The sequence below is a fragment of the Neomonachus schauinslandi genome, chromosome 11 (assembly GCF_002201575.2).
Source record: "Neomonachus schauinslandi chromosome 11, ASM220157v2, whole genome shotgun sequence".
NCBI classification, from domain to species: Eukaryota; Metazoa; Chordata; class Mammalia; order Carnivora; family Phocidae; genus Neomonachus; species Neomonachus schauinslandi.
In genome coordinates, this window is record NC_058413.1 from 103,705,938 (window position 1) to 103,724,813 (window position 18,876).

The window sequence follows — 18,876 nt, forward strand, 5'->3', positions numbered from 1 at the left end:
CTTACCTAATAACATAGCCTAAAAATATATAAATTGGAAAGTGACAATTTATAAGAAGAAATTAACATCCACAATCATACTTGGGAAAATTTAATACATTTTTTTCTCAAGTTGTTTAAGTAGACTAAAATGAGCAACAGTAGGGAAACTATAAACAAAACATTAAGTACTTGGTCTGGCTTGATCTAACTTATCAAATGCAAAACCTACATTGTCATTTATAGCCAGAACAGTTAGAAATGAAATTAAACTGACCATGTACTAAACATAAAGGAGGTCTTAATGAATTCTTTGACTATGGTATAGTAAAGTTAGAAATAAATAATAAAAAGCGCTTTGCTCCCAGACCTGTAACCATTCCATTTGAAAATTAAAAAAAAAAATTCTTTCTCCCTCTCCCTCTGTGCTCGCTCTCACTTTTGTTCTCTCTTAAATAAAATCTTAAAAAAAAAATTTCTTAGTCATGATTAGAGATCAAAACTGGAAAGGGAAACTTGTAGAGCCAATGAAAAAACTACATATAAAAACCTGTGTGGGAAATCACTAAAGTGATACTTAGAAAAATGGTATTTTATTTTATTTTAATTCAATTAACATAGTGTATTAATAGTTTCAGAGGTAGAGATCAGTGATTCATCAGTTGCATATAACACCCAGTGCTCATTATTATATCACGTGCCCTTCTTAATGCCCATCACCCATCCCCCTACCCACCTCCTCTCCAGCAACCCTCAGTTTGTTTCCTATAGTTAAGAATCTCTTATGGTTTGTCTCCCTCTCTGATTTTGTCTTTATTTTTCCCTCCCTTCCCCTATGATCCTCTGTTTTGTTTCTTAAATTCCACATGAGTGAAATCATATGATAATTGTCTTTCTCTGATGGACTTCTTTTGCTCAGAAAAATGGTATGGTTTTAAATATAAGACAAGACATTTCAAAATATACTTCCCAGAAAAGGAGATTTATATTTGTGTTTTTAGGAGCTCTGTTGTTGCTTTGTTCTTTTTCTTGGGCTTGAAAGTACTATTTAAAACAGGCACTTTGACCTGAAATGCCTTGAGTACCTGTGAGTTTGGAAAGCTCACAGAGTTCATTTGCTAAGTGGTTTAAGCATTTAAAAAAGAGGCAAATCTAGAACAGATCTAGTTTTTAAAAAAACAATACAGTGGTTACACTGTAGATATTAAAATATACTCCAGCAGTACAAATAGGAAAAGAAATTCCCAGTGCTTTATATGAATGGATTGTGTGGTTTGGGATAAAAATTTTAGTAATAGTATTATATACTGATTCAAAAAGTGCTTGTATAATCTGTCTCATTTGTGTGAAGAGTTTAAGGAAATTCTATGTTCTGTGAAATAAGAGATGAAGGCAAAAGTATTGTTTCAATATTTTATAGATCTTTTTTAATATTTAAATACACTGATGTTATAAATACATACTTGATTATTCAAATGATAAAAGTTATTTTAAAATGTTCTTGACAAAATAGGGGGATACTTTGTATATGGAGCTGCCTTGGACATATTTAGTTTATGACCTTGATGCACATACTAGAAAAGAAAAAAATTGGGAATTACTTAGATAAAGTTTTAATTTTAGGGATTAGAAAATGAGCCACAGAGTAAAGCCAACTAACGAAAAGTGATGAGGAAAAAGAAATTAACAAAAAAAGAACAATAAAAGAAACAGAAGATCAACGAAACTGAAAGCTGGCCTTTAGATCAATAAATTAAGCAAACTTCTGGCAAGATTAATCAAGCAAAAGGGAAGTAAAATTTAACAGTATTAGGAATGAAAAGATCATAACTGCCAACGTAGTAGATACAAAAAATCATGAGGGAACACTGATAACTTTCTAGAAATAGGTCACCAAGACTTGTAGAAAATCAAATTTGGCTATAAGGTAGAGATTTAAGTGTTTTGGCTTTGTTACATTTGAGATAATCTAGACATTGAGCAAGGCAAGTTAGCCAAGCAAGTTCTAGAGATACAGATTTGGGAATTACTAACTTACACATGTTAAAAGCAGGTCAATTTTGAAGATGTTTTAAGACCTGAGATGATAAGGATGAATTAAGACAATAGTGGAATGAAAAGAGGATATAGAATGAGAAGATAGGTCTGAAGTACATTTAGGTTCATGAAAGTAGGTGACTGACTAGGGAGAGAGGGTTAACATTTCCTAGCTAAGAGTTAAGGAAATGAATTTCATAGCTCAATTATTAGATAAAAAATATCTCAGGTAGAGGTTTCTTTTAAAGAGAGGTTTATTTGGCACATGATTGAGTAAAGTGTAGGGAAATGATGTTTCATTTTTTTCCAATTTGGAGAATATTCAGGTTTATTGTAGCATATTAAAAAGCAGTTGACACTGAAGTTTTATTTTTTTATTTTTTATTTTATTTTTTTAAATATTTATTTATTTGACACTGAGAGAGCACAAGCAGGGGGAGCGGCAGGCAGAGGGAGAAGCAGATTCCCCGCTGAGCAGGGAGCCCGATGCGGGACTCGATCCCAGGAACCTGGGATCATGACCTGAGCTGAAGGCAGACGCTTAACCGACTGAGCCACCCAGGCGCCCGACACTGAAGTTTTAAAACAGAATTAATTGTATATTAATTTAGTTGAAGCTAGTATAATGGATGAATTTTCTTGGTAGAGATATTATCAATGGAAGCTGATTTTCAAGTAATAATTTAATATACCTCACTGAAGGTTTTCAAATTGGAATAATATTGTCATTTTTTTAGGCAACTAATAATGATTAAGAATGTTAGATCTTTTGGTTGGTTTGTTAGGTGTTTTTAAGAACATTTACCCTAAGACAGTATAGCATGATGGTTTTCTTTGATTAGGATTAACTTGTTTTGCTTTACAGGGAGAAGATAAAGTTTAACATTGGTCTCAAGGACAACTCTAAATTTCAGTGAAGGCCACCAGCTTGCTGGTGAGTAGCATGCAGATTGCTAGTGTGTGCTCTGTGGCTGTTTAATACACCTTAGGTAAATAAACTACTCAATATATTTTTACTCAGGTTTTTCAACTTTCAAGAAGAAAAAATAAGGGGCGCCTGCGTGGCTCAGTCGGTTAAGCGTCTGCCTTCGGCTCATGTCATGATCTCAGGGTCTTGGGATCGAGTCCCACATTGGGCTCCCTGCTCAGTGGGGAGTCTGCTTCTCCCTCTCCCTCCACGTGCTCATGCTCTCTCTCTCTCTCTCAAATAAATAATAAATAAAATCTTTTTTTTAAAAAAAGAAAAGATAATTTTCTAGAGTTTCTAGAGTTTACATTAATCAGAATTTCCTTTTGTCTTTGTCAGTCCAGAAAAAAGGTTGAAAAGTGTTCTTGAGTTCATCACTTTATAATTTGAAATATCTTCCCTTTTACTATCCCTCTCCTCTCCCAGGCTGGGTGTAGAGGTGAACCGGATGCAGACAGAGGCAACATTTGGGTCCTTAGCAGTCTTGCTTCCTTGCTATGTGTTGTCTTTGAGTAAATTCAAACTTTCAGTTGGTGATCGGTATGCTTTAGATTATGTTTGAGATGTGTGCTATTTTATTTTATTTCATTTATTTATTTTTATTTATTAAGATTTTATTTATTTATTTGACAGAGACACAGTGAGAGAGGGAACACAAGCAGGGGGAGTGGGAGAGGGAAAAGCAGGCTTCCCACTGTACAGGGAGCCTGATGCGGGGCTTGATCCCAGGACCCTGAGATCATGACCTTAGCCGCAGGCAGACGCTTAACGACTGAGCCACCCAGGTGCCCGAGATGTGTGCTATTTTAAATCACAGCTATAAATATTTTCAGAGAAGGTGAAATGATAATAAAAGACATTGAAAATTAGAATAAGAGAGTTCTGTGTTACTTTATTTATTTTTTTTATTTTTAGAGAGCTCTGTGTTAAACTCACAATTTAAAATGTTTTAATTTTTATTCTGTACAAATTATATTAAAATCAAGGCATTATATAAAAGTAGTAGATCCATTATTCTTTCTTTTTTCTTTAACTGAAGGTGGCATCAGAATTCATATTTAAAGAAGGTGATCAAAAAGAGAAGGACAATGCCGAAACCAGTAAGTGTATTTTACTTTTACCACTACTTAGTTAATAAAATACCAGTAGCATTAAATTCCTTTTGGAACAAGGCAAAATGTTATGGTAGAGTCATTGGGAAGAAAAAGGCACTGATACTGCTATGGCTTGTTTTAGATTAATGTGGTTGCAACGAAGTACTCTGTGAGCCAGTGAAGAAGAGGTAGAGGTAACATTACAGTGAAGATGAAAATTCATGGGTTCTGGAGCCAGACTGTCTTAGTTCATATCCTGGCTCTGCTACTTTCCCTCTGTGACTTTTGATAGGTTACTTCAGGCTCTCCAATTCTTAATTTCCTCCTATAAAAAATGGAGATGTAGGGCGCCTGGGTGGCTCAGTTGGTTAAGCGACTGCCTTCGGCTCAGGTCATGATCCTGGAGTCCTGGGATCGAGTCCCGCATCGGGCTCCCTGCTCAGCAGGGAGTCTGCTTCTCCCTCTGACCCTCCCCCCTCTCATGCTCTCGCTCTATCTCATTCTCTCTCTCAAATAAATAAATAAAATCTTTAAAAAAAAAAATGGAGATGTAATTAGTTACTTAAGGGACTTTGGTGAGAATTAGAAGAATTTGGTACACATCCACTGCTCAGTAAATAGTAACTTCTTGTTATAGGAAGAAGTAATGAGAGGTTGGAAGGATCCGTGCATTAATTTTCTCATAACTCTGGCTTCGATGCTAGTGATACTGATGCTGATATTATATAGTCTTTTTTTTTTTAATTTAAGGGAGTGTGTATGATTTTATTTAGCTTTATAATTATGTAGTTTTTGACTAAGGTTTACTCCTTTTCTCTTGGCATAAATGTTTTTAAACTTCAACAATTTTGGGGTGTTTTTTTCAATGTTTCTTTGGGCCAGTTATCTTTTTAAAAAAAATATTGGTTATAGCTATTGGTGTTTTCTGGCATGAATATCTCTTTGGAATTACTTTAAAGACTCAGCAGGTAGGTAACAAAGTGTGATTTTGCATTGTGGGAGGGAGAGGAGAAGAAGAAGAAATAAAAGGCGTAAACACCAGAAAGGAAGAAGTAAATTTTTCTCTTTGCAGATGGTATAATTGTTTACGTAGAAAATCTTCAGGAATCTAAAAAACAACTACTAGAACTATAACTGAACTTAGCAAAATTGTTGGACATAAGGTTGTATTTTTAAAAATCAGTAGCCTTTCTTATATACTAGTAGCAGCATTTGAAAAATGAAGTAAAAAAATCCATTTGTAGCAGCATCAAAGGCATAAAATACTTAGGAATAAATTTACTGCTTTGTCTGGGTGTCAGTCAGGGGCAAGGGAGGAAAAAGCATAGAGAAGCATGCTCGTTATTTTATGCCGAGGCCCAGAAGTGGCCTATGTCTCTTCTCACCCTTTTCTTTGGGTGAGAGCTTAGTCATAGAGCCATATCTAATTGCAAGAGACCTTGAGAAATGTTCTGTAGCTCAGTAGCCATATACCCAACTATAATTCTGTTAGAATTTGGTGGTCAAATAGCAAGCACTCTATACCACAATCACATGGTTAGTTTAAAGGAGATAAATCATATGATAAATTCAGAAAGAGGAGTCCTAGGATTGAACTATTCATGATTTAAAAAGAAAAACCCAACACTTCTTAAGCTAGGTATAGAAGAAACCGTAACTGCAAAAGGTCTTTTTAATGTATTAACAATGGGAGCTTTTTTTTTAAATCAAGAACAAGACAAAAGATGCTATCATTGTTGCTATTCAACATTGAATGGGGAAACCTGCACAGAAAAAAAAAAAAAAAGCTGAAGGACTAGAAAGGAAGAAACACTATTTGAAGATGTTAAGATTCTTTGTTATATCAGGGATTGGCAAGTTATAGCCTATAGGCCAGATTCAGCTCACCACCTGTTTTTGTACAGCTTACATGCTAATAATGATTTTTACATTTTCAGTGGATTAAAACACAAAAATAATATTTCACCTGTGAAAGTTATATGAAATTCAAATTTCAGTGACTAGTTTTATTGGAATGTGGTATGCTTGTTGTTTATGATCTATAACTGCTTTGTTGCTATAGTAACATAGCTGAGTAGACGCAACAGACTTTACAGTCTACAAAACCTAAAATATTTACTGTTTGGTCCTGTATAGGAAAAATTTTCTGACCCCTCATTTATATAAATAAACACAAGGATTTATAGGCTCGTTATAACAGTAAGCAAGGGAACGGATAAAATGATCAATATAGAAATCACTTGCATTTCTACAAAAGCAAAACAATTTTAGAAAGCTATTTCATCAAATTCACAATCCTGTGTTTGAAAACCTTTAAGCTAGATGAGTTTCAGTATTTGGAATTTTTTGGATTTCAGAAAGATGAATATACAGTACATTATGTTCATATGTCATTATGTCATGAAGCTTCCCTCAAGGTCTGGTGTATCACCTCAAAAACATTAGTACTTTTATAGGTCATTGTATAAATATTCATTTGAGATGGGATAAAATAATCCACCAGATAGTCTCACATTACTTCATGTTAAGGTTTTGCTGAAATTAGCTACTAACCTTGTTTTTGATGCTTTGGGGATGTCGGGATTGTGGACCTGAATTTATCATAGTGACAAAGTCATAGTGATTTATGGAAAAGATATCTAAAATGATTAATATGATTTTTATTAAGATTTTATTATTTTTTTTAAGTAATCTCTATACCCAGCAGGGGGCTTGAACTTACAACCTTGAGACCAAGAGTCCTTGAGACCTTGAGCCAGCCAGGCACCCTGATTAATATGATTTTTATGGAGAAAATTATAAACGCTTTTTTGAAAGTGCTAAAGAAGACAAATTAATGCACAGAGAGAACCACAGTCATGGATAGGAATAGTCAATATTGAAAAGATGTTATTTCTTCCCTGAAAGTACTGATGAATTCAGTGTAGTCCAATTTAAATCATAGTGGGGTATTTTGAAAGTTTACGATTTTGTGTGAAGGCAGGAACAAGAACAAAGAGCTAAGAATAGTTCACAAGTTTTGAAGATAATGAGGGGAGACGTTCCCAACCATATAGCAAGACTTACTTAAAAATGTCATAATTAAAACAGTGTGGTTTTGAAAGACTTGTTAGTCAACCAGAGCAACAGAATAGAGAGCACAAATTCAGATCCTGTACCTTATAGACATTTGATCTGTGACATAATAGTCTTTGGGAAGTAAATTAATCAGTATACATCACTTAGTTATTTTAAATCCCCATATCATTATCCTCCTATAGAGATTAAAAAATGAAATTGGATCTCTACCTTAAATCATAAGCAAAAATCATCGAAGACAAATTATGAGAAACAGAACTTTAGGATGAAATCTAAGAACATCTTTATGACTCCAGAGTAGAGAAGGATTTCTTAAATATGGCCAAAAAAATTGATACCTGTATGTAAAACATTGATAAATTCAACGTTAAAATTAAGAATATATTCACCATAGGGTGCCTGGGTGGCTCAGCTGGTTAAGCGTCTGCCTTCAGCTCAGGTCGTGATCCCAGAGTCCTGGGATCAAGTCCTGCATCAGGCTCCCTCCTCAGTGGGGAGTCTGCTTCCCCTTCTCCCTCTACCCCTGCCCCTTCTTGTGTCTCTCTCGCTCTCAAATAAATAAATAAATCTTAAAAAAATATATGTTTACCCTGAAGAAGGATACGTCATAATGTAGAATGACAAACTACAAACTGGGAGATTTTTTTGTGATATAAATAACTGACAAGGGATTAGTATCTAGAATATATAAAGATCTCCTACATAGTAAAAAGAAAAAGACAACCCAATAGAAAAATACGCAATAGATGTTAAGAGACATTCCCAAAGATGGGGAGACTGAGTGGTCAATAAATGTACCATATTAGTTTTCTTTTATTCTGTAACAAATTACCACAAATTTAGTAGCTTAAAGCAATACCCATTTATCATCTCACAGTTTTGTATGTAGAAATATGGGATGATATAATTAGGTTCTTTGCTCAGGGTCTCACCAGCCTGAAATCAAGGTTTATCCCAGCTGCATTCTCATCTGGAGCTCGGGGTTCTCTTTCGAGCTTATTCCTATTGGCAGAATTCATTTTCTTGCAAAAATGATCCATCCTTTTTTTTTTTTTTTTTTTTAAAGATTTTATTTATTTATTTGAGAGAGAGCACATGAGAGGAGGGAGGGTCAGAGGGAGAAGCAGACTCCCTGCTGAGCAGAGAGCCCGACGCGGGACTCGATCCCGGGACTCCAGGATCATGACCTGAGCCGAAGGCAGTCGCTCAACCGACTGAGCCACCCAGGCGCCCTGATCCATCCTTCTTTACTGGAGGATGAAGTTCCCATTTTTTACTAGCTATTGGCCAGGGGTCACTCTTAGCTCCTAGAAGCTGGAGTCAGGTCCTTGCCCCCTGGCCCCTCCAACTCAGTAATGGAGAACCTCTTTTATGTGAAATTCCTGTCACACTTTGAATTTCTCTGACTTTTTCAACCAGTCTGAAAAAACGCTTTGCTTTTAAAGGACTCCTGTGAATAGCTTAGCTCCACTCACATAATCCTCCGATTTTGAGGTCAACTGATTAGTAACCTTAAGTATATCTGCAAAATCCCTTTTGTCGTGTGATGTAACATAATCATGGGTGTGACACCAGGGGATGGAGATCATGGGGGCTGTATTAGAATTCTGCATTGTACACATACGAAAATGTTCTCAGCCTCTTTAGGAATCAGAGATCTGCACAGTAAGACCATACTGAGATGTCATTTTACACCCACTGGATTGTCAAATGTTTAGAAAATCAGATAATACCCACTGTTGGTGAAAATACAGCTCAGCGGGAATTCTTACATACTGTTGATGGAGTGTAAGTGGATACAGTCATATTGGAGCACAATTCACTTTGACATGGTAAAAGTGAAGGCTTGTATACTTTATCACCCAGGAGTTTGTCTGTGTATATGCTTCTAGATAAATTCAGATACATATGCACTAGAAGACACACACGAGAATGTTCATAACAGTACTGTTCTTGATAGCCAAAAAATTAGAAACAATTTAATATCCACTGACAAGAAAATGGGTGAATTATTGCCCAGCAGTAAAAATAAATGAATTGCAACTACTCACAGGAAAATCAATGACGCTTAGAAATGGTGAAAAAACAAACTACCATGTGGTATAATTTTTGTTTAAACTTTTTATTGAAATAGAACATACATACTGAGAAGAACGTATTGTGTATAGTTGATGAATTTTCATAAAATAAATATACTCAACCATTGCACACATCAAGAAAGAAGACTTTCTTAGCCAGTACTGTACAACTTTAATACAGCTAAAAATCAAGAAAAGCTAAATATTTTACATAGAGACCTACATTTGTGGTGAAACTATTCTTAGTGCTTACTTGTGGGATTGGGACAGAGAAATTCACAAGAAATACATTGGTATCTATAGCATTATTTGCCATTTCTAGTTAATAAGTTGAATGGTAGATTTATGGGTAACGGAAAACTTTCTCTTGACTAAAGATTTCTGGTAATAGATGTGTAAGTTTTCCACATCAAGCAATTCTCTACTTCTGTGTAGCCCTCAGTTGTGTATTCTGCAGTTTAATTCATTCTGACACCAGCTATCTGGAGTAGCACAGACACTACAGGTTAAGAGCTCAGTCCCTTGGGCACCTGGGTGGCTCAGTTGGTTAAGCAACTGCCTTTGGCTCAGGTCATGATCCTGGAGTCCCGGGATCGAGTCCCGCATAGGGCTCCCTGCTCAGCGGGGGGTCTGCTTCTCCCTCTGCCCTCTTCCCTCTCATGCTCTCTGTCTCTCATTCTCTCTCTCTCAAATAAATTTAAAAAAAAAGCTCAGTCCCTCAAGACTGCTGTCCCCTTCAAACACCAATCACAAGTAGTGGGTCCCCATGTTACCCACATTTCTAACTTGGCTACACGTTGAGATTCCCGTGATCCCCTCTTCAGGTACTGTAATTCCTTGTAACAGCTCACAGAACTCAGGAAAACACTTTTACTTATTGTTACTGGTTAATATAAAGGATATTATAAGGATACAAATGAAAGATGAAGATGAAGAGGAGGTACATAGGGCAAGGTCCATAAAGGTCCTGAGCACAGGAGCTTCTGTCCTTGTAGAGTTTGCGGTCCGCCTTTCTCTTTGCATGTGAACGCATTCACCACCTTGGAAACTTTCTGTGAACTCCTTTGTTTAGGCTTTAATGAAGTTTCCATTATGTAGGCATAATGGATTAAATTATTGGCCATTGATTATTAACTCACTTCTCAGCTTCTCTTCTTTCTGGAGGTTAGGATGGCTCTAAGCACATGGTTGGTTCTTCTGGCTGTGCGCCCCCATCCTGAAGGTGTCAGGGTCCATCATGAGTCATTAGGAGTCATTAGTGTAAACTCAGGTGTGGGTGAAGGGGGCTTATTATGAATAACAAAGACTCAACTCACTTCTGTCACTCAGGAAATTCCAAAGGTTTTAGGGGCTCTCTGCCAGGAAACAGAATGAAGACCAAATACATACTTATTATATCACAGAAGGTTTTGTGATTTATAAGATTTATTTGATTAAAGAAGGTATTTCAGATAAAAGCTACATGTGCAGAGGCATGCTTGTTAACAATGAGTAAAAAAATATAAAGAAGAAATAGTCAGATTCAGAATTCTAATAGTGTGAGTTAAAGATCGATTTGTACTACATGATGGTGAATTCTAAATGAAGATGCTACTGTGGAGTTAAAATTAGTTAAGGCATGTTAAGTTTTGGTGAAATGTCCAGCTTTCTAGAAAGGTATTTATAGAAAAAAGAATTTATGAGTCTAACAAATACAAGGTCATTCGATGAATGCTTTTTATAAAGTGAATACTTTTGCAGTAGGATAAAACTTGAGTATCTGAACTTTGTGTTGAAAAATACGGAATAGTGAATGCCATTCAAAGAATCTGGAGTTATGTTTCTCCTGAAATACCTACTCTGCTGTTTGATATCCCTGTTCCATTAGGCAAGTAATGGGGAACTCTCTTAGTTTCTATAGAAATGAGCGTATTTCCTAGTATTGTTCCAGGGGCTAAATGAGAACATGGAAAGCTCATGGCCTAGTGCCTAGTGCATGCCAAGTATTCAATAAACGTTTTTAAAAGAGGATTTGTAAGCTCTTTCTTTTTAAAATAGATTTAAGATTTCCTGTGATTAAAATCAAACTTTATCACTTTAATAAAGAAAATCTTAGGTACAATTATGGAGTAGCTCTTTATTGCCTACATATTATACTTTATTTTATAAATCAGATAAAAATATTGCCTCATGTTTAATAATAAGTATATTTTCTTTCCTAGTGATTTTCCCTTCTGTTTTTATTGCAGATCAACGTAAGAGTAACCACCATGGATGCTGAGCTGGAATTTGCCATTCAGCCCAATACTACTGGGAAACAGCTTTTTGACCAGGTATCATTTAACCACATGAAGTGTGCAACTTCTGACAACATACAACATGAAGCTATTGCAGCTTCTTTGTACGTTTTTCTGTAACTTCACTGGTATTGCAACAGTGTGGCCCTTAGAATTTTTCACGGTACCTTTTCAGTTATCTTGAATAGCTGTAGAGCTATTATTCTTTCTCATTCCTAGATTGGAGAGAGAGGACTTTTTAAAAATAATTATCAGCAGGTATTTCTTTAACATCCTCTAAGTAAAGCATTGTAATGAGGACTCAAAGGAATGAAAAGATACTGTACTTAGTGGGATGGGTAGAGATCCTCGATAGAGGGGATGGCAGGAGCAAAGGCACAGGGAATCCTAGTCTGTCTGTAGGCACCTGACAGCAGTTCGGGGTCATCACCTTATAAGCTAACATGGGTGTCATGTTGAGGAATTTGGACTACTGGTCTTGTCTTTTTTTCTCACTGAGTGAGTGCACATTTGAGTCACCTGTGGAGCTTTTGAAAAAAAAAAAGGCAATGTTTGCAGACTGCTGGAAGCATTAATATCTTATTTATTAGAGCTCCCCAGGTGATGCAGTAAGTAATGTTGTAAGTGATGTTTTATTGAGAAGGGGAGGGAAGAGATTGGTGCCCTGAGGCCAAGTGATTAGGAAGATGACTTGATGATTATAAGGGGGAGGAAGGTGATGGGGGCATGAGACTCAGGGGAGGATGTTTAAATGAACTTTTACATTTGGGCAGGAGAGTAGTAGTCTGTGGTCAGATCTCCTTGACCTTAGAGAACAGGAGACAGTTTCTAGCACATAGCAGTAAGTTACCTAGTAGATATTTTGGTTTTATTAGGTGTCATACTATCACATACTGATCTAAAATATGATATAAAATTTTAGGGCACCTGGGTGGCTCAGCTGGTTAGGCGACTGCCTTCGGCTCAGGTCATGATCCTGGAGTCCCGGGATCGAGTCCCGCATCGGGCTCCCTGCTCGGCAGGGAGTCTGCTTCTTCCTCTGACCCTCACCCCTCTCATTCTCTCTCTCTGTCATTGTCTCTCTCTCAAAAGTAAATAAAATTAAAAAAAAAAAAAATTTTTTTTTAAATTCCTGGGAAGTTGTTTCTTTTTCTGACAAAGTAGTATACTTAATCTTCCTGAATAGGTAATTGATGATCTTGAAAGCCCTGATAAGGTCTTTTTGTAAGATGAAAAGGTTTTTTTTGTTTTTTTTTGTTTTTTAAAGATTTTATTTATTTGACAGAGAGAGACACAGTGAGAGAGGGAACACAAACAGGGGGAGTGGGAGAGGGAGAAGCAGGCTTCCCGCCGAGCAGGGAGCCTGATGCGGGGCTCGATCCCAGGACCCTGGGATCATGACCTGAGCCGAAGGCAGACGCTCAATGACTGAGTCACCCAGGCACCCCTAAGATGAAAAGTTTTTTAATAGAGTGAACAAATTCTTAAAATCATAAGCAGCTGCATGCATTGTACATACCTTGTACATATTTTACCTTATGAATTGTGACCTACTTCTGTTGATTCTTCTAGTAAAGATGTCATCTGTCTTACTTGAATAAGAATGTGAATGGAGTTAGCATTCATTGTGCTTACTTCATAACCAGTTGAAATGTTATTTATAGTGAGTGAAATGTTTGTGGTATTCAAAAACTAATCAGCAAGTGGGTTTCTTTGGTATTGTATACTGAGAAATAATTACTTGTTTTTTTGTTAAGTAGAATTGCTTTAGTTTAGATACCAGGAGAAAGGAAACCTCATTTATTGTAGTGCAGTACTGTGTAGTAGTTTAAAAGTGTGGACTCTAAGAGCCACACTGCCTGCATTGGAGTTCAAGCTCTAGCTGTTTGACTTGGGACAAATTACTCTTTTTCCCTTATTTTTTTCATTTGTATAGTTAGGATGATGATAGCACTCTTCCCTTGGAAGGTTGTTGTGAGAATTAAATGAGAATCCATGTTAAGTGCATAGGACAGTATTTGATGCACATACACACATTTCATAGTGTAAATGAAGTTCTAGATTAAGGAGTATTGTTATCTGTAATGTGCTCTCTAAGCAGTTAATTCTTACAGTCACAGCTGTTTCCTGACAACTTCTCTTGAGCCCAAATCTAAGGATGTAAAAGCAGGCTTATAGTGAGTTCTCTCAGTTGCTCTTGACCTATGAAAATTTCCTACTCTGTCACTCTGAGCTGGAATGTTTTCTGTGGCTCTTCTGTTGGGACAACCTGTCTTTTGCCAAAGTTAAATTATTTGGGATCTTCTTTGTCTGCATTGAAGTTTTGTTTGTTTGCTTTGATCAGCTTTTGTATCAGTATGAGTCCTGATGATACATCATCCAGAAATTTCTCAATTTTTGTTCTTTTGATGGTAACTTTTCCTAGCACAGCTGAATGTTTTTTTTATTTTTAATTTTTCTGGTGTGTGTAACTTCAGTGAAATTTTTCAAGAGAAGGAAAGTAAACTTTCCAAAGGCTTTGGTATGCTATCTTGAAATCCAAATGCCTGATACGTTTTTTTAGATATTTTTAAAAAATAAGTCAAGAATATTTATTATTTTAAAACTAATGTTGAGGAGGTACCTGGGTGGCTCAGTCGGTTAATCGTCCAACTCTTGGTTTCAGCTCAGGTCATGATCTCAGGGTGGTGAGATTGAGCCCCACATCAGGTTCCATGCTCAGTGTGGAGTCTGCTTGAGATTCTTTCCTCCCCTCCTCTTCCCTCCCCCTCTGCTCCCCACCCTGCTCGCATGCTCTCTCATTCTCTCTCTAAAATAAATAAATAAAGTCTTAAAAAAAAATTATAAAAAACTAGGGGTGCCTGGGTGGCTCAGTCGTTAAGCGTCTGCCTTCGGCTCAGGTCATGATCTCAGGGTCCTGGGATCGAGCCCCGCGTCGGGCTCTCTGCTAGGCGGGAAGCCTGCTTCTCCCTCTCCCACTCCCCCTGCTTGTGTTCCCTCTCTGATTGTCTTTCTCTCTCTGTCAAATAAATAAAATCTTTAAAATAATAATAATAATAATGTTGAATCTTTATGTAAAGCTTTTAAAATATTAAACTCTCACCTCTCCTGGCTCACTTCCCTTATTTTGTTTTAATATAGAACATCAAGGAACAAGTGATTAATTTTTTTTTTTTAAAGGTTTTATTTATTTGAGAGAGAGAGCACGAGCAGGGGGAAGAGACAGAGGAGGAGGGAGAAACAGACTCCCTGGTGAGCAGGGAGCCCGATGCGGGACTCGATCCCAAGACCCTGAGATCATGACCCGAGCCGAAGGCAGACGCTTAACCGACTGAGCCACCCGGGCGTCCCATAAGTGATTAATTTTATCTATATAATAGGATAGCTTCATTCACAGAAGCATGTCAGTTGAACTGGGGCTTGAGGAATAAATTACTCCGCGGGTGGTAAAAATACAGAAGAAACATTCTAGGCAGAAGAAAAGGCATGAACAGAGCTGTAGAAGGGTAAAATTGGGGCATGTTCCAAGAATGGTTTCTTGCTCAGTGAGGGAAGAACAGAATATTTGATAGTGAAGGGTAGTAGAAGTGGGTGTGAAATCAACAGTTGGATAACCTAGGGTATGGCTTTTAAATGTCCTCAGAGACTCTTATCACCAAAATGATACTATTTGCCTTGCCTACCCAGTTGTGTAGTTGTGGGGGTACACTGAAGGAGGAAAGTGGGATTATGACAGCTTTTTATCTGTTTCCCAGACTTGTTACCTATTGGGGTCATGACAGGAGATGAGAAAGAAAAAGAGGTATAAAAAAAGTGGATCAAACAAGATTGAAATGACACTACAAAATATATATACAAAACCTGAATTTAAGTTTTTAGAAATAGTCCTGTAATTAATATATTAAATTTAAGAAAGAGCTCTATAGCAAAAAAATGTATGATCTCTGTAGCAAAGAAATATACCTATAATACCTATGTAGTTTTGTTTTTCTTTTGAAATATAGTACCATTTACTTACACTGTGAATGTTGAACTGAAATTGAACTTTTTTTTTTTTTTAAGGTGGTGAAAACAGTTGGTTTACGTGAGGTCTGGTTTTTTGGGCTGCAGTATGTGGACAGCAAAGGTTATTCTACATGGCTTAAACTAAATAAAAAGGTAAAATATGTATAAAATTCAGCTAATTAAATTGCTTTGAAGTTATTGTGATCATGAATTTGTACTAGAAAAGTTCAGGGTCTGACTGATTTCAGTCAGAGGCCTCCTTTTACAGTTATCTCTGAGTTATTAAAGGTGTCATATCTTTTAATTCAATAAGTTACCATTAATGCATCATTTTAGAAAAAAGATATGTTCACTTTTCCTGTTTGAAAACTTAACACATAGTAAATATTATTAGGTGTAACTGAATACTTTGACTCAAATATCTACAGGATAAGCTTCTTAAGGGAAGTTTCAACTTAGTTATTAGACAGGACCAATGAGTTAGAGGTTACATCTGTTAGCGCATAGAATCTTTTTCCTTACATATCTTTTTATAAGTTTAGAATCTTACACACTAGAGTCTTATGATTTAGAATCTTATTTGTGTTTCACATGCTATTTTCTTCTAAAAAAGAATTTGATGTGAACTTAGGATTTTTGTTGATTATGCTTGAAATTACTGTTTCAGGTGACACAGCAAGATGTTAAAAAAGAGAATCCTTTACAGTTCAAATTTAGAGCTAAATTCTTTCCTGAAGACGTTTCTGAAGAATTAATTCAAGAAATAACCCAGAGACTTTTCTTCTTGCAAGTTAAGGAAGCCATCTTGAATGATGAGATATATTGTCCGCCAGAAACTGCAGTTCTTTTGGCTTCCTATGCTGTCCAAGCCAAGTATGGAGATTATAATAAAGAGATTCATAAACCAGGCTACCTGGCTAATGATAGACTCCTACCCCAGCGGTAAGTGAAATATGATTTTATGTTAAATTCTCTGAAAAAGAAATTTGTAGATAGATAAGACAATTTTTTTAAGTTGCTAGAGAGAGAATATACTTTTAAAAGTCATGACCTGGTAGCTACATGGATTTATATATGCTATAATTACTTAAACTTTCTGCCTCTTTTCCTCATTCCCACAGGGTAAGCAGTAAATGGAGGTAGTGGTAATTCGGGCTTGGGGGAGGATGTGACTGCCACTGCTTGGTAAAAATTCTCACACAGGCAGATAGGTGCTTCATAAATGCTTTGAGAATAAGAAGTGCCATGCTGTTATTTCCTCTATAGAATTAAAATTCAGTTTCTAACTTTTTAAAAGGTGGTTATTGTTTTGTTTTGTTATCATGTTTATTTAAGTAGTCTCTACACCCAACATGGGGCTCAAATTCATAGCCCTAAGATCAAGAGTCTCATGTTCTTCTGACTGAACCAGCCAGGCGCCCTCTAACAGGTGTTCTAAACTCAGTTTTCAGACTCCTAGTCTAGTGCTCTGTTCTCATATGCAGTATATTGCTGCTTTTATAATAGTTATTTTAAAATAGCATGGCATAGGGAGAAATCATTAGGCAGAAGACCTAGAATTTGAATGTCATTTCTACCCTTAACTACTTATGTGACCTTACGTGCATAACCTGAAATCTTTGAGCCTCTGTACCTGAATATGCAAAATGGGCATAATAATCCTGCTCTGCCTAACTTACAGTTCATGATTATAGAACGTGAACTAAATGGTGTATAGTTTGTTTTGTTTTTTTTAAAGATTTTATTTATTCATTTGAGAGAGAATGAGATAGAGAGAGCATGAGAGGGGGGAGGGTCAGAGGGAGAAGCAGACTCCCTGCCAAGCAGGGAGCCCGATACGGCACTCGATCCTGGGACTCCAGGATCATGACCTGAGCCGAAGGCAGTCGCTTAACCAACTGAGCCACCCAGGCGCCCAATGGTGTATAGTTTTAACTGTAAAGTGTGGTGCAAGTGTTGGTTGGTAGTATTATTTATGAAATCTAAGAAGTACAGCATCAAATATTACCTTAAAATATATCAGTTCATAATTAGAGTAGTGGACTAGAATGTACATGGAGATCTTTCTTTTAGAACCTGGAAAGAAGGTGTTACTGCTCTTAGTCGGAATTCCGGAATTTTAAAATTTTCTGTTTAAATGCAAAATTGTGTATTATTAACCTAAAATTTCACTGTTGCACTACTTCTGTATAGTATTTAAGCTGTCAGATGGTAGTTTCTTTTTCATAGGTCATAAAATATGAAGAAAGGAAACTTACTTCATGTCTATTAGTTTCCTTTGGTTGTAGGCATTAATGTTTATTTTTGTGTAGTAAGTTGTATTGTGTTAATATATGCTTTATAAGGTATCATTAAGCACAGTAGCTTTAATATTTGAGTATTAAATGTTACACTTTATTACTATTATACTGTAATGCTGTTGCAATAATCGTTTTCTTAGAAGGTAAAATAATGCATACTGTTCACCAAAGAATCAGGAATAGGAGATACCTATTAGCCTGTATGTTTAGTTTTGATTATCATTCCAACTCCAAGCTCTTGGTCTCAGATTTTTTTTTTTTTTTAAGAATCTGTTTATTTGACAGAGAGAGACACAGCGAGAGAGGGAACACAAGCAGGGGGAGTGGGAGAGGGAGAAGCAGGCTCCTGGCTGAGCAGGGAGCCTGATGTGGGGCTTGATCCCAGGACCCCGGGATCATGACCTGAGCCGAAGGCAGACGCTTAACGACTGAGCCACCCAGGCGCCCCTCTTGGTCTCAGATTTTTTTTTAAGTATTGAATTAAATAGTTGATTACTGGCACAGTAGAATGTCATTTCAGATAAGGATTAGTTTTTATTTTTAGTTACGGTTTAATTTTTTTTTTTTTTAAAGATTTTATTTATTTATTTGAGACAAAGAGAGAGAGAGAGAGAGCACATGAGAGGGGGGAGGGTCAGAGGGAGAAGCAGGCTCCCTGCCGAGCAGGGAGCCCGATGCGGGACTCGATCCAGGGACTCCAGGATCATGACCTGAGCCGAAGGCAGTCGCTTAACCAACTGAGCCACCCAGGCGCCCCTACGGTTTAATGTTTTGACTTATTTTTTATTAAAATATAATTGGCACACAATGTTACACGAATTTCATGTGTACAGTACAGTGATTCCACAGCTCTGTACCAAAATTGAGAAATAACTTATGTTTAGTAAAAGGTACAGCAGATTAGGTTTTAAATCAGCATATAAGGTAAATATTATATATAATCAAAATTACCCTTAAAATTTCCCAGTTGTTCATGAAAGAATAGGCATGTTTTATCTCAGATATAACGTAAATGGTTGTTCTTTTAATGGGAAATTAGATTGCTGTTTGGTTGAGCACCAAA

At 36.5% G+C, this 18,876-nt stretch overlaps 1 protein-coding gene across 2 annotated transcripts in view; it reads left to right on the forward strand.

Moving 5' to 3' along the window:
- Positions 1-2,912: 2,912 nt before the first annotated feature.
- RDX (radixin) overlaps positions 2,913-18,876 on the forward strand; it is a 78,807-nt gene continuing 62,843 nt past the window's right edge. For both annotated transcript variants that reach the window (XM_044919756.1, XM_021696572.2), the window contains exons 1-5: positions 2,913-2,949; positions 4,022-4,082; positions 11,461-11,544; positions 15,571-15,666; positions 16,181-16,455. In XM_044919756.1, the coding sequence (XP_044775691.1) occupies positions 4,071-4,082; positions 11,461-11,544; positions 15,571-15,666; positions 16,181-16,455 (467 nt within the window). In that variant the 5' untranslated portion in view covers positions 2,913-2,949; positions 4,022-4,070. The remainder of the gene's footprint in view (positions 2,950-4,021; positions 4,083-11,460; positions 11,545-15,570; positions 15,667-16,180; positions 16,456-18,876) is intronic.